The sequence below is a fragment of the Battus philenor genome, unplaced genomic scaffold (genome assembly GCF_028537555.1).
Source record: "Battus philenor isolate CCGP_79_NKW_IND1 unplaced genomic scaffold, ilBatPhil1.0.hap1 SCAF_13, whole genome shotgun sequence".
Classification (NCBI taxonomy): Eukaryota; Metazoa; Arthropoda; class Insecta; order Lepidoptera; family Papilionidae; genus Battus; species Battus philenor.
Genome location: NW_027181675.1, coordinates 11,642,283 through 11,659,855, shown reverse-complemented (window position 1 = coordinate 11,659,855; position 17,573 = coordinate 11,642,283). Strand labels below are relative to the sequence as shown.

Sequence of the window (17,573 nt, the reverse complement as noted above, 5' to 3'; positions counted from 1 at the left end):
AGCAATTCCGTTGGGTTGTTACATTTGTAGTTGTTTGTACAACGTAACAATATCTTATATTAAGGACATTAACATAAGGCATTGTTACGTTTTTAGTCGCATTTGAGATTTTCCGAAAGTGTGTTGTTTCGGAAGTTAATTGTGATCACCAGGAGAACATAAATTATGTCAGAATTGGTGACATTACGCTTTTTCTACAACACTAACGCTATTGTAATAGGTCAACACTAACTACATGCCACCCATTAGATGTAATACATGTTCTTGTAAAGCGCTTTATTTCAGTAATAAAAATTCTTCTTTTAACGAGTGAAATTCTCATATCTAGTTAAGGCATCTATAAATTTTTCTTCATAAAATTAGTAAACCATGTACCTTCAGTTTTTGCTGGTTGCCTAACTATGTACGGTTTCACAATAGACTCTCGTGTAATTTCTCAAAAACAACCTCGCAATTAAAAAGCAAAAGCTTGCAAAAAAGGAATTTCAAAACGATTAGGATATTTGTCAGAGTATTTATTAAGAAAATCTGATTGAGTTTGTTTTAGGCTATTCTCAAACAAGGGCCTGTTTGCAATCCTCGAAGCAATTGTTTTTGTAAGCTGAATAATTCTATTGTAAGTGCACACAAGATGATTCTTTTCGTATCAAATTATGCCTTAAATAAATTATTCAAATTATATAGTAATTTCAATAAATGGATAACATAATATAAGCTATACGAAAATACTCCCGAAAGCATCGTTTAAATTTTATCTGATATACTATTTACTACCCTTAAATAATATCAATTTATTTATATCTCTTATTTTTACATTTACTTATTTATTTGATTTATTAACTATTTAGATATAATACATATACAAGCGCAGCGAAGAACTTTCACCTAAGGTTCACAGACGGCCTTGTCGACCGCTTCCTATCGGTTCTATTATAAATCTTTGAGAGAAACCTATGCCCAGCGCCGTCTTACGTCTTACAGCTGAAATGATTATGATGATGATAGTGTTGTAGAGTTCGTAAAAAACTTAAATGATCAATTGTTCGCTAAATATAAAATTACCCCAAAAGTAAGTAACAACATTTTATTAATAAATAAAACGCGTCACTTTAATAACGTAATTATTATTCTGTTAAAGTTATACCTGATATTTTATTTAGATGTTGATGTAAGCTGGAATATAATAAATAAAAGTCCTCGTAATATGTTGTATGCTATTTTACACAAAACTCAATCGACTGCAGCGCGGAGACCGTTAAACTAAATTGTATCGATATGGATTCACAAATCGTCTGTACGATGAGCCGTTTAATAGAAAAAAAAGGATTCAGTTTTGTGATATAACAATCAGGGTAATGAACAGATTGTGACCCGGTTAAGTGCCAACGAAATTTTGGCAAAGCTATATCACAGCACTGGATAAACCGTTCTAAAGTTTGGGACACATTTTATCTCCGTCGCCGTCAGAAGGTAAATCTGGGCGTATGTAGCTGGTTAGCTGGAATAAAATGCCTAAACTTAATACTCAGATTTTACATTTTTTAATTTAGTTAAGTTAGATTGGCATTTCACTTCCTAAGTTTATTTTCACTTAAAAATTATTTAATTGTAAATTTTTTGGATTAATAATCATTTAATTACTTATTATTATATTTGATAGTATTTAACAAAAGAAACAGACTAGGTTAGTAGCTCATTTTTAAAATAGGTTTCAAAGTAGCATTGATAGTATAATTTAAAGTTTGATTAGGTAGGAAGAGGACATAACTTTTTCCAACCTACTCTTATTTGTAGATTACACCGTCCTCTAAGTTCCCAACCGTTAGATTATACGATTGGAACCGTACACCAGCCCCAGGGTAGAAATCTGTTTACGGTTGGTCTTGCCTCTTTTGTGTCTAAAAGTAGTTCTCTTTTAGTGGTAAGGTGCGCCGCGCGCGAATACACTATCTGACTCTCCTAGCGGGTGATGGAGTGGTATTGCTCACTCACTCCTTGTACATCACCAAGAACACAAAAGATTCAATCTTCAAGAAGTCTGGTCAGTGATGACGACTGCCAATCGCAAGTACGCCTTCACAAAAATTGTAGGTCGTCAGCTCCTACTATCATTCCCCGCCACACTCACTACAGCGCTATGAACCCGGCAACCGCACAGTAAATCCATAAAATTCTAAGAAATTACATGTTATAGTTTGTACACAAAACTTACGTTTGTCTAAGCGATTTCAAGCTTCGACGAGAATTTTTCGTCTTAAGAAATACGCTGCGGAAATCCACGTTCTTATCCCACTATCCCCGTCTCTCTGTAAAACGAATGGGAGGTCGGCCCGCTACCACCTTTATACGGTAGAGTTCCCTTAGAGGCATACTAAGCGTTTCGATTCTACGTTTCTGATCCGCACATCCTGAGTAAGAAACAATCTGCCGGCTTCCTTTTTTCCTGAGAAATATAACCCAGGTTTCAAGGTCCAAGTGAACAGGTCTGTTTCATCTTCCACCACATCGTCGCTTTCCAACAAGCGAGTTGGTGATCGAAGGCGGACTGGTAAGCGATACAAAACATAATAAGCTGTTATTAGAGTTTGAAAAATACGTGGAACATTATTTTCAACTTCAATTTTTTCTTAGTCGAATTGATATAACTTCAATCTAGTGGTAGATGCAGCGTAGGTAGACTAGGTAGACCGATGACATAGTCGCAGGAAGTCGTATGAAGTTGCAGGATGCGGGCAGCGCAAGACCGGTCATCGTGGAGATCTTAGAAGAAGGCTTGCAGGGGACGTCAACTGTACGTTAACAAGTTTGTTTTTTTTTCTATGTAGAGGACGCAATGTGATCTAGGCCAGGCCCATTTCTAATGTATAATACCACATACGATCTTATAAAATGTTTTACTGCCTGTTCCCTTTTTATGTAGATATAAGATATGTAATATAAAAAGATTTTTTTTATGGCCCTCATATTGGGGACCTCTCCTTCCACCCCCTATTTAATTGGGAACAGGTTTTTGTATTTCTTAATAATTTTTTTTTCACTAGAATTTTTATTTTAGTTCTCGTCTTCCATAGTACACAATATTTTTTTTCCTCCTTCTATCATTTTACAATTTCATCATCCTTTCTCAATCATTCCATTCCTTTCGTACATCCTCAAACACTTCAGTTATCCATTTCTATCACAGTTTTAAGAAGATAGTTATCGTATTTTTGTATCAAAGAATAAATATTTCCAATATCATTCATACTGTAATATCTGATTTTTAACCATAACTGAAAGCAGGCATCGATGTGTCGCTCGAGGCAGGAAAACGGTAATCCTTTGTCCATTAGTGAAAATCAACGGAAAACTCAAATTTAAAAATTTATTACGCCCGGCAACATTTCAAAAGCATTCGTTACTTAAAAAATATTTATTGAAATTAACTGATGTTATATTGAGATTTTGTTTACCACGGAATCGTATACGCAACCTCTCGTTAACAAAAATGTATTTATTAAAAATAAAGATATGAATATACCGCATGTGATTTTAGCTACTAATTTTATTGATGTGAAAGTTATGTATTAAACATTTTTGCTTAAATAACTACGATAATAATAATTTAACAAATAATTATTGAAATCCTTATTCGGGGTGAATAGTTATAGCACTAAAATATTTAAAGGAGTTAACATGTAGTACACTTTTAAACTAGTCTTTTACCTCTTATTCTAAACATCATGTATATATATATGATTTCTATATAGGTATCATACTGATATATTACTTCTTGAAGTACAAAGTCTGCAGGTGTAGTAGGTATACTACTACTACTACTCCGCTAGCTCAGTGACCCAAATTGGGTCTTGGCCTCCGAAGCGAGAGACTTCCACTTTCCTCTATCTTGCGCCATCGTCTGCCATTGGTTGACATTCAATTCGCGCAAGTCTGCCTCACCGCGATCGATCCAGCGATACCTGGGTCTACCCACTGATCTTCGACCCCTCGGTTTTTCCAGGTACGCTACCTTCACGCTCCGATCCGATCCCATTCGCTCCAAGTGACCAAGCCAGCGGATTCGTTGAGCTTTATATTCGCCAATGATATTTGGCTGTGCTACTAAAGTCTCAATTTCGGCATTCTTTCGGAGCCTCCAAGATCCGTCTTGATTTCTCGCTGGTCCCAAGATCTTCCGCATGATTTTGCGTTCCGTCACTAGCAGTTTTTGCAGCTGTAGTAAGTATAGTAACCAATAATTAATTTTAATATAACCAATCAAACAACCTTGTATAGTGCTAAGAGTGAATCATACATTTTTAGTTTATATGGAGGATAAAGTTAGTATAGCGTACTTTCAACCGTCTTTCTCTTAGCTTCACCAGGGCCCAGTTGCTGACGGCTAAAGTACACTACATGCTACATAGCCGGCCCGGAAGAAAGTGCTGGCCCCAGGTCACGACTCTGACTCTGCCTAGTTGGTAGCGTTTGTCGCAGTCAAGGCGGAGTCACGTAAGTAGAGGGGTAAATAAGCGGGTTCACACGGGCCCAATTGTGGTTGGCGGACCCAAAAACCAAATCCACTCAAGGAGGCTGAGAAGAGTCAGTACTTATGAATTTCTGTTGTCCAGGTCCCTCTGTTTAGGTCCCCATATCCCATCCCTTCCGCGTCAATTTGTGAGGCCCAGACGTAAAGACTCATTTACTTGGCAATGGAAGGAGATTTCTTTAGTCCTCCGAGACAGAACTATGTAGGCGGCCATTACTGGTGAGACTGCAGTTGTATGACAACGTCCCGAGACCTCGCTATAGCTGTAATGAAACATCGTGGGGGTTTTAGTCGGAGCGTAAACTGTATTAAGAGAATTGGATCGCTTTTGCGTTGTGCAAACGTAATGTGTATACTTTGCTCCGATGTAAACGCATCTTTATTTACACTATTACTAAGTAAGGGTGAGTTGTAATATAAAGTAACAAAACTAAACGAAGTTTAGTATTAAACCAAGAATAATTTTATAAACAATATTTTATTGAGTTTAGGAACAGATATTTCAAAAGAAAAATAATGGTGTAGGTAAAAATTAAATCTTATGACTATCCCTGAATGAAACTAAAAAAGCTTGTAGTTAATACGCTTACATAACATACAGGTATATCAAGTAAATGTGATGTTCCATAAGAAATCTCTTTTTTTTATATCTCTTTTTTCTATCATTCCCCTTGCTTTGTGTGAGGCAGGGACATTATTTTTCTGTTCACCTTACTCCTTACATCCTCCACAATTTCTTTCATTCATGACATTTTGATCTTTTTTCGTACATCACTTTGTTTCCTTCATCTATGTTCCTTGTTATATTTGGTTCTTAATACAACACCTTTTTAATTGTATTTTCTTTGTTAACAATTTTTAATTTACTTTTTTTATTTTTGTAATTTTACTTTTCATTTATTAAGTAAATTCCATCAATAGTTGATTTGATATTACTATAACATTTTGTGTTCTTGTGGTGGGGCTTTACCCGGCTCTTTATTTTGCTCGACAACTTATTTGCAGAAATTTTGAAATGCAGAGCGGCGTTGGCACCTTTAAGAAAGGCGACACTTTACTCTTCTATTATCCTACCTATTTTCACCTTGAGATCAAGCTAGATTTAGTTTTTCTATGGCTCCTGCTATTGGGCGCCTCTCGTACCTCTAACTAGTATGGAATAGGAACTTTTATTTTTCTTTTAATTAATTTTTTCACATATATTGTTTTATTTTCCCGCTCTTCTACCATGCGTCTTACGATTCTTCAATATTTTCCTTACTTCTTACGTTTTCTCTCTTTTCCAATGCTTTTCATCCTCATTCCTCAGGTTTTACAATATTTATTTTAATTTTATTTATGTACATGTTACTATTATTTTTATTTTGTTTACATATTTATTTCTTTTTTTTTTCACCGTTTTTTTTTTCACTTTTCACCGTTTTTGTAGTTAAACTTAACGCAGTGTTTTTAGTTTGTGTGTTTTGGCTCTACCGCTACGATGTAATATTGTATAATACTGTTAAAATAATAAAGTTTAAGATTATAAATATAGATTTATCAACTAAGGACGACTGTTGCCTTTAAAATAAATATTATAGAAGAAGGAATAAAATTACGTTCCTGTTACTATAATATTATTAATAAAGTTATGTAGCCGAACACTTGTAGCCAAAGCAAAACATACAAATTGAATTAGAAAACTATAGAAAGCCATTCGTGTAGACAATGCGACCTTTGACTCACCCTTATGTACAAGGGATACAAAATTTATTTTTTGTTTTCACCTTGCCCACGTAGAAAGGGGATACTTCGATACACCCTCGTCTCAAATGCCAATATCTCAAAGCCCTCCTCTGTTGAGTTTCGAGTCATAAAATTTATGAGCTTTCCTAACATTCGAAGGTACACAAGATTCATGCTAAAATTAATGTCGAACTTAAACTTATGTCCAGAATATATAAGTATTTTTTTTTAATTATTTACATTTAATATGTTATTTCATTTATTTATGTAATACTTTTAACCGGGCAGATACTCAAAACCCTTTTGTTCAAAAGACATGGCGCATTCTCCACATCATCGAGTTTGACTGAAGGATGCACTGCATGCATGTGCAATCCTGAAAAAGAGGAAAGACCGCTGCATCTACTACTGAACTGTCGGTAAACCCGCAAGTACTAACCGGCGCCACATTTTAAACGAACAGAGTACAACTGTTTTATTAACATATGACCTACCTGGAGTAACACTAAAAGTAGCTGCCACACTTGAAATTGTATAAATACTATCACTCAGATGTAAACCGTCGAGTCCAAACCAATGTCTCACTTTAAGTGAAGAAAGAACAATCATCTTAATAAGAAACGATGCATTTCGAGTAACACCTAAATGCTATAGGACACCGCGTTGACAAACGTTGCCATAACGAGCCACTCGTACGTTACACGCTTTTGGGAACCCTTCTTGATATTATTTCCGCAAGTGTTTAAATTGCCATGTAATTTTGTCACTATGGAGTAGCCAAAGGGCTTACTTCCTAACAATTACAGAGAGAACTTATTGATACTTCTATGTTTCTAAAGTATTAAAATATTAGACTTTTCTAATCAAAACTCTTTATTTTCCCCACTTCAAAGTCATCTGCTAGATACCGATACATATAAGTTAATGTTGTTAGTGAAAATGTACTAGAAAAAAAAATTCTAGCTTTCAGAACCGCAGGATAGACGTAACGAACCGATGTTGAATTTTTTTTTTCCATCGGCAGCCATTTGTATAGTTCGAGCACAGCGCCGAGATAAGACCAGCTCGTACCGTATCGGAAATACCTTTACATACTCGAATACATGGATTTGTTGGAGATATCGTCCGCGTTATGTTGCCTAACCTCCTCTACCAACAGATTTGAATTTTCATACAAATATCCTTTACATTGGAGTATAGAAAATATAGAAAATAAAAGATTGTTTTGTTATAGGTATACCTTCAATATATGTACAGCACATTTGTCAGGAAAATGTGTTTCCAATCACCACGTATAAAATGATCACTCTGAAATATAGCATCAATTTTTTTTTGTTAGATTAACATGACAATTACTTATGTCAGTCTGCAGGGACAGATAAAAAATAATATTTAATTTTAAAATTTATTAATTCGAATTTCAAAATCGCTTTTTAAATTATCAATGCGTTATTTATTATTTATGAAATCATAAATTTTTGGATATGGTGTATTTTTTAATTAAAAAGCTTTTAGAACTAAATCTAATCATCTTGTATATTACAGTAATCTTCGTTCGTGATGAAAATACTAGTTTTTTTCTGTTACAAAATCTGTACTAGAGTCTTAGATTATTTGAGAAGAAAATAAAGGAAACTTTTGAAGTTTTCATAAAGAGGATGGATTTTTAAAAAGATCACGTACCTGTGATTTGACATTGCATACGTGAAGTCCTGTTAGACGTGATATGATATATTATTAGTAGAAAGATTTAGATAGTACGAATCAACATTATTAAAAAGTAAATTTTATATTTGCTTTACTGATGTTAATAAGTGGAATTAAATGTTGTCGTATAAAGCAATATTTCTTAACAGCAACTGTTGAGTTACTCGTCTGCTTTTTTCAGCAGAACTGCCTTCCGAGCTTGTAGTAGCTCCATGTAGATATAACAATGCAGAAATTTTAAGTTTATTGGCGATTCGAAGGTATATCTTATTCAAATAAATAACATTTTGTTTTTGATTTTTATGTATTTTAATTGCGAATATTCTCCTTACTAAATTCGTTTGGTATTACTTAATACTGTTGTAAAAAAGAGTAAAGATGTCTTTTTTTTTTGAAGAGAAAAATAAATAAAAAGTGTGTAAACCAAAACTTAACAATAATTAAAGTTCAATGAACTAACGGTAAGATCTCGCTTCGTTTATATATCCCCTTTAATTTATAAACAATTTATGAACCAATATTTCACTTTGCATCGTGTTTACGTTCCAAAAAATACCCGACGCAAATTGAATTAAGATTTTCTGTACCAAAATATTTGAAGACTCGAACCCAAAAAAACGCAATCTTGAAAATCTAACGCACGCGTAGGGTATGTTGTGTGCTTTATATAACATATAATTAATAAAACAAATGCTGCATACACATGACATACACACTACAAAGCACGTCCCATAAACTTACACAGAAAAAGCTTTACGCGCAAATTTCAGTCGTTGCTCAGTTCATTTTTAAAAGTAAAAAGTAAAGTAATGGTTTCGCTAACAAAACAAACCTAACTTTAACGCTTACTCACAATTATTCATTGAATAGCAACTTATAATTTGCATGCTTACATACCATACTGATAATTTAAGTAAATATAACTTACATCGTGCCTTCGTTTCAACCCATAGACGCCCATTGTAAAGGATAGGCCTGCATAAATATCGCCAGGCTTGGCGGGCGAGCTGGCGATCCCAATGTGATATTATGGCACGCAATACGCTGCTTCTCATTCCCTTGGAAACTTTCTTGCGGGTAGTGGCAATTCTTTACAAATAATGCACAAAGTGCGAATTATATGAGATTGTTCCCGGAATCGAACCTGCAACCTACGCCGACAAATGGCGCGATTGACGGAGTCGTCCTTCTGGCAGCCAGTGGAGGCCCAAATAAGCGCCACGCCGTAGTGGAAGTTGTTCGCGGTAGCTTCGTGACCTGCTGCCTGATTGCTAGGAGCAATTGATTCGGCTCGCCATCGCCGATGGATGGGGCGCAGGCCGTGACAACGTCCTGGTTTTTCCAGTGACATCAGACGTGTTTTAGGCTGAGGTCGCCGACGCTGATGGAGGAGGTGCTGTCACCGGAGGCAGCGTCGCTGCAGGAGGATGCGCAGGCTTTTCCTGAAGCGCCTGAACCGTTGCGGTCGCTGCGGCTGCAGTGCTGGCAGTGCGAGCAACATTATCTGGTTTTGGGTGGCACTTTACATTTTATTACTTACATATATATATACACACACACACACACACATATATATATATATATATAGATACTGACGTCCATGTTAAGGATTCGATGAAAGCTGATTCCAACTTGTCTTATTGAAAAGCTTTGGCGGAGTTCTGTTAACGTATCGTTTAATATCATAACAAAAGCGAAATTCATTATATTTCAAAAATAGAAGTAATTAAAAAGTAATTTTCGATTTCTTAACAGTAATCGGAGTATAAATTTCATTGTTATTCATACCAATGGAAACTAATATTGTAGTAAAACGTAAACCAGACTTTCACTTTGTCTTTGACTACGCTCGTACCTTTCTCCGGTTGTATCGCTCCGTTGGGCATGAGAAGATGAGAACTATTTGTGGAAATATTAGACCGCTCGGCTTCGACCTCTACTCGACTTTAAATCTTAATCAGAACCCACTTGTTTGCGTGCGCACTTGTGCCTTTTGCGTGGTTTATTTCAATATATATTTATTTAATACTCTTTATTGACCATGTAATATCGGAAATAAACATTGAGTTACAATAACTTAAAAAAGTATAGTCTTACCTTTCAAGGCACTTGAACGCCATAGAAACAGAAGGACGAAAAGAAGAAGACATTTGACGTGAAAAGTTAACAAAAATTTAAAATATGATTAATTTGTCATGTATTCAAAAACAATCATGCATTTACTACTAGTAAGTACTTTAAAAAACTTTGTAATTAATTACAAAATAAATAAAAATTTGACTGAAGAAGGTCTTCGATCGGTTATATATATATATCGGTTATATGTTGTCATACGGATTAGAGACGTGATCGCTGACAATGGGCTTTATTAGAAGGCTCAATATCACAGAGAGCAACGGAAAGGCCTTTTCTTTCGCAGTGAGGCTCCAAGATCTAATCATAAATGAGGATATCCGTATAAGAACCAAGGTAACGACGTAGCTCGAAGAACTGTTCGTCTGTAGTGGTAGTGGACAGGGTATATCGTTCGTGCAGCCGGCGGCCATTAGATAGGAAAAGTTCTTAAATGCCGACTACATGTCGGTAGACATTGCGTTGGTAAAGTTCCCACCAGGTAGATCGACGACGTAATCAAGTTCGGCAAGACACTGGATTGCATTTGCATTAAGTTTTCTGGTAGGAGAACGTTTACGTCCCAAACGGAAGTTTAATAAAGATTTCCGCTAAATGTGTGATTAATTTATGTGACTTTTAAGTCCACTTTTTCATTATTATAAATTATTATCACAAATGGCATACAGGTAAGTATTACATACGTCTAACTAATGATAATGACGATGATGATCACTTCTATAAATAAATAATTAATATTTTTACCAAAAAAGATTCGTATTTTTTTTTTTAGATTTGCACGCATAAAGGCTGTAAAATAATATAATCTGATTTTCAATTAAAAGTACATTAACAGGAGTGGCTTTTACGATGAAGGTGTTAAAATAATGTTCAGAAATTTCACACCCAGTCCTACAATAACACGGATGGAAAATAATCGCAAATTTAGCTCAGTCCCGACATCTGTAAACAGGAAATCATATTGTTTGGCCTTTAAAGGGAAGTTTCTGGAAGGGATTATCCGGAAATAGGTGCTTTAAGTGAAAATATCGATGTTTACCGTGGTCATACATTTTGCTAAACTTAAATATGTTGTAAGAACTGGGCTTTCATATATTAGTTGTCATTGTGTTGGGTTTTTTTTAATACAATAAATGTCTAGCTATGTCTCCTTTAAACACTGTATAATTTATGATAGTAAATTAGAGACATTGACTTCGTTTTCAATGCTGAACATCCTCTTCTGCAGATTTACAAGAGGGAATTTTTTTATGGCCCCGTTTTCGGGGCCTTCCGTTCCTTTATCTTAGTTCGAACAGGAACTTTATTTAGTTTTTTTTACTTAATAGTTTTTTTCGGGATTTTATTTCATTTTTCTCTCCTTCTATAATTCACAATTTCTCCCACTTTTCCTTCTTTCATCTGTCACTGCTTTGCTTTTGACAATTTACCGACAACGTTAACCAGTTCGTTTGTCCACCTTGTAGGTAGACGTCATTTGCTGCGCATGATAGTCCATTGTCTACACTCTAGATCCTTAGCCTCCATCGGCCATCATCTACAGCCTTTCCACTGCTACTTCAACTTCTTTATCCCCTTGGTTATTTCGTTCAATTTCGTACGTCTTCGAATCATTGTGGTTATGAAAAATTACAAGCATAGCACTCTCTATGGCTTTGTTAAGCTACTGTGAGCTTAATGAGACTTGGGACATTTTTGTGTTTTAATTTAATAACAACGCTTCAGCGCGAAGCGTCAGCACAAAAACACTTACATTCAAATTAAGAACAATTATATATCCTTTGTATATTTATAACAAACATACACAGTACTCGTGTCTATTAATACTTGGTAAGATCTGACCATAATGTAATAAATTAGTTTACTAAAATAAAGATACGATAATGGGCTACTGTACCAAAAGAACAGTTCATATTTCAACTAATAAGAAATACTACAATATAGCTATTATTATTAATTAGATATAACTAAAGTGTGTAATGTAGTTCATAGTGTATGTATATTATATACGATGCTCGAAGATATGCTCGTCTGAAATGGCAATGAGAAGCGAACATCGCTCGTGCAGCCGGCTCCCGACGGGGCCCAAAAGGTTATCTAGTGGCGACCACTTAGACCTGTAACATGGTCACGGAAAGTCACTTGATGCGGGCAGCGCAAGACCAATTATCGTGGCGATTTTTGGGAGAGGCATATTCTTTGCAGTAATCGTCTATCGACTGAAAAGATTAAAAAAAGAAGTTAATATTCCAGACAGAATACTCGTACTGTAAAATTCATAAATAACAATGACATCAACAATTAAAATTAAAATGTAATATTTTTAAAATTAAAGTCAAGATTACAATTAGATTTATTTTATTTTATGTTTATAATTTTAGATGTTTCTTTCATTTTCATTGAAATTTGTACAAAGTCTATTTACTAATTTTGTACTGTAATAAATAAAAGTCAAATCTAGTTCTAATATAAATTAACTTATATGTTATTTCGACGCAATCACCAAGAACTCTCAGTTCAATCATAAAATAAAATTTAAATATAATATATTACATTAAATTAATTACATACATATACATGCATGTATTACAACAATTATACTTATTAGTTTTTTTAACATTAAACTGGAGTTCATAACGATTTAAAATAAGCCGATTTCATAAAGGTATAAAAAGCGTGAAATAATATTTAATATGCTCTCTATTAATGTAATGTACACGTTTTCGTTGTTTCAGAAATAGTAAAAACGTAATGATTATGTATTAAGCAAAAGCGTTTTCAAAATTAGAATTACTATGTATTAAAATACATTATATATGTATATATATGTATATATATATATATATATACCAGAACAAACTCTATGCAACCAGAATTTACCGGCCTTTTGCATGACGATGGGTAAAATATTTGATATCAGTGACCAATAACCCTGGAATCGTATTCTTATAAAATAAAGGCATCACATACATATTTATACTCTAGTAAAACTATACCACAAAAGATATAGTTCAAAACAATATAAAACAAATCGAATTCATATAGCACTCGTATAGTGTTATGGGAACTCCATACCGCTATATAAATACTATCAAATTACAGCAATGAATATTTGCATAACTAATCACATTCCATTGTAATGCGTAACGCTTATCTTAATCGGCTCTTTTATTTTTTGCCATAGGCCATTGTTTTTTTATTTTCTCAATGGTAGCCCTTCTTGACATTAACGACAATAGGTGTGCATGTATTTATATGCGCGTACGCTCTATAAAACTACGAACTCTACATTACTGTTACGCCTAAAACATCTGATTCTTATAATAAAATAATATTAGACTTTATTATTACAAGCATAGAGTCGAAGGTAGTGAAAGCGACGGAAAAACAAAGTTTGTGGAAGGCGCGTTTCGGTGCGGTGCACATGGAGTCGGCAGTCGCGGGCCCATTGACTGTGGTTCCGGTGGGGTCGATCACCAGAGCACAGTGTGTACGTTCCTTTACACGCGGTATTTGGAAGTTCGCGCGCGTCTCGAACGCTTGTCCGGTGACAGAAATTAAAAAAAAAGTCGTTCGAAATTTAATTTTGAAAAATCTACAAAAGTTTTTTTTTTTACTTAACTGTAGTTATAGAGCTGTAAAGTGAATATTATGAGAGACTTAACTTTTGCGCGCCAATACACGGCAGTTATAAAGTAGATAAACATTACGAATTGTAAATAATTTTGTGTAATGTTAAGTGAAATATTGTTGTTTTAAAAATGAGGAATATGGGATTCGAGATTATTATATTTCTGTGGCTGTGTGTTATAGCGGTGAAAGTTGGTAAGTACTTTTGTAAATGTCTTTATGGAATATGTAAATAATGTTTTACTTAAAACAAAAATTAAATACATAATTGTTTTTGGTTGCTTAAATAAATTATTATTGCTTGCGTCGCAAAATGATTTTTCTTTATTTATCGCATGACTAATGTAATGACTAATTAGATACGTAACCAGTGCGTACAATTTGTGGTTTACTGTCCCGTCGACATTGTTGAAAATATTTCTTTCTAATATTATAACACCGTTAAATTAATAATTACGAATGTTATTAAAATACTTAGCCGTGTTTCCTAAAAAAAGGAAAAATATTATTATGTACATGTAAATATGTGTATACATATGAATAACATTTTCTATAATTTTAAAACGTTTCATAACAAAAAACTTTAACTTTTAATTTATTTTGTTTTAAAACAATGAACTACAATTTTTACGGCTAAAATATCTAATTACATAGGATGTTCAGCGGCGGAAGTTTTATGGCAAAAAACTGTATTCTGTGTTTTTAATTATAAGTCAATTTTTATTAAAACTAGTTTAGACATAGGACTAATTTAAAAAGTACTAAAAATCTTAATATCAATACTATAAATAATCGCTAAATAAATAAATAATTAAAAAATGAATTTTAACTTAAAACGTTATATTTCTTCATACAACCTTTTCGTAATTGTTCTTTTGAGGTGAGTATGAAGGCCTTATGATGAAGCCTTTTAGAGACAGCGCATCTGCTGTCATCCATTTTAACGTTGACTAAGCTGTTACTAAATTAATTTGATATTATGACAACTAATAACTTTACTATCTACAGGATGATTGATTATAAGTGCAAAATCTTTAAAAGGGTGAACGTATTTCATTTTTTGTCAATTAATGTATGACATACGTTGTTCAAAAATAAACTGTTCTAGTAATAATTAATAAGGTAATCAATATTAGTTTTAATACACAATTAGAAATAATTACTGTTTACTATATGATTTTGTACACTTAGTACTATCAAAAGTAAATTTCCTGGCGCATTGAAATAGAAAAAGAATAGTATTACTTACATGTTTTAAAATGATTTCTTTACGCAGGGGGATTGAAAATTGTAAGATCTTTAAAGATTGTCGTCGATTAATGAGCTATTTGTACCCATTTAAATTTTAATACGTATAACCTAGCTCTCTGTATAAAAATTAATGTTCTTAAATTTGTGTTGATGTGTTAATAAAGTTAAGGAAAGACGGATAAAGGTAAACGAATTTTAATATCTTCACTACGTTCATTCCTAAATATAAATCTCTAATTAAAAACCCAGCAGGGTTTGGAGCAAACCACAATATTAATCTCTGAGCAACATTAAGAATAATCTGTATGCAAAATTCAAAGTAAATACAATATGAATATTCCACGCCGAAGAAATCTTTGCCAAATGCAATAGACGTTTAACGGTACGTTTCTTGTATAACTTTTTCAATGAACGTTGTTGAAATTGATGGGTAAAAGTAACACTTCCACATATGCATACGTTCTATAAACTTCTTTGTGATTTACATGGTAAAGTCCTAGATAATATAGGGTCTTGATCATGACCATTTTAACAAGACTTTACTGCAATATTCTAGCAATTTATTTCTCCAGCTCTTGGTAAAACAATCGTTAGTATAGTGCTCCTGTGTGTTCAGTGCAAGTGCTTAAAACTTCAGAAAGGAGACTCAAAAGCACTTCGAACTCATAAGCAAGATATTCGTTCATCATAATTCATCCTGAGCTACGTGTTCCACAGTTTTTCCAAGAAGTCTTATTTCACATATCGAAGTAAAAGCATTTTAAAAGAGAGTGGGCTGTTGCCAAGAGATGCTCCATGATATTGAGGTGAATATCATATTATACAACCACATTTTCAAGGTGCTTGGGACCTTGTTAAAGTCTTCGGAAGACGCTGGATACCTGCTGCTTCCAACAGGTCCTGATGGAAATAAGTTAAGGCTTCTAATGATGGTGCGCTACCATTATTACTCTTTACCGTCCACGTTTCGTCGTCGACTATTGTAGCTTAACGGTTTCATTGCAATTTTAAATGCTCTAAATTTCCTTCTGCTCTCCACATCGTACACATTACAACTCTACTGATTTACGGTTATATTCGGTGAAACCGAGCTCCTCCGGGCCGGTTCTGACCTATTTACATTACACTCTGTTTTTAGATAATATACAACAAAAAACAAACGGTCTGTATGTAAAATTTAGATTGTAATTAATTATAAGGAAAACTGGAGAAATAATAATTTTCTTAAAATTTGCGAAGACAGCGCGCGGTTGTAAGAGAGCCGGATTGTGATGAATATTTTAATATTCATTGTTTTGTTCTGGCCAATCTAACGATAATAATCTTAATTCAGCTCCCTCCTACAGCGTTTGAGAGATGGAATGTTTTTAGTAATGATATGATAATGCAATTTTAATACATAATTTTATGATTATCTTTCGATTCGTGTATTATGAAATTGCGTAGAACAATGCATCGTTGCCTATCTCATGTATTGTAACATAGTACGTAATTTCCTACGCGTGATTTCCTTTGTTATTTTTACAAGTTTTTTTGCATTATTTTAGTTTTACATAATTATTCACAATAAGGAACTTATTTGATAATAATGTTCTAAAATGTGGTATCTTACTTGTCGCATTACAAGAGTGTACTGAGTGTATTGCATTGTCTAAAAAGAAGCTATTTACTTAGTGTCCGGGGCTGATGACATGCGTAGCAGGTCTGCCTTCATACAAATCACCTTCAGCGATTTCCTCTTCCTACCTGACCAAACTTATAATGACTACCAACGCAAGCCGTTCCAGAAATGAGCTAACATTCACTCTTGGCATAAATCCATCAGTAGGTTATAAAGAAATTTTGCTATTATACTTTACCGCATTTTCAGATGATTACATATTTCATGTAAAGCGCACATCGACTATTCCTTTCTCCATAATGTCGTATAGATGAAACAAAAGATATTTTAGGGGGGGGGGGGTAAATAATCGCCACACTTGGCAGGCGGGTGGACGATCACAGTGTGGTATTATGGTACGCAGAGGACGCTGTTGCCCTTCATCTGGAAACTTGTTTGTACACACTTGCTTGTTTTGTCACAAAGTTTGAATTATATAAAATTGTATTCCGAGAATAGAACCCGCGACTTACGATCGCAAGTCTTAGTGTATACCACTGGGCTACCGCTGCTTTGTGAAGTACATGCACTTAAATAAAATAAAAAAAACTGATGTATGATAATAGAAAGCGCTACGCTTGTGCGTCTAAAACAAAGTAACAAAGTTTCAGTAAATTAATATTGTTAGTGAAATATAAAAATATTTATTCAACATGTTTCATCGTATGTAAGTGACATGGGCATCAATTATTTAGCTGATTCTGTACGAACATATAAGAAAACCTTGACAAAGAGGCGAGTGCCTCCTTTCGCAGCCAAAAATATAAAGGATGCCTGTCTTAGAATGCCTACGCCAGAAGAATACTCAAAAGAAAAAAAAATGGTACAAAGCAACCGTTGTAATTCTTATATGGCTTTGTGTACTTGCTTTTCAAGATAAAAGAGGCTGAAATTCAATTTCACAACTTGTTTTAATATCTTTTGAGATATTTACTAGAT

General features: G+C 34.0%; 1 protein-coding gene across 1 annotated transcript in view; it reads left to right on the top strand.

Moving 5' to 3' along the window:
• Positions 1–13,552: 13,552 nt before the first annotated feature.
• The window catches only part of LOC137933276 (irregular chiasm C-roughest protein-like), a 140,966-nt gene continuing 136,945 nt past the window's right edge, over positions 13,553–17,573 (top strand). Inside the window, exon 1 of the mRNA XM_068777157.1 lies at positions 13,553–13,918. Coding sequence (XP_068633258.1) covers positions 13,855–13,918 — 64 coding nt within the window. The 5' untranslated portion in view covers positions 13,553–13,854. The remainder of the gene's footprint in view (positions 13,919–17,573) is intronic.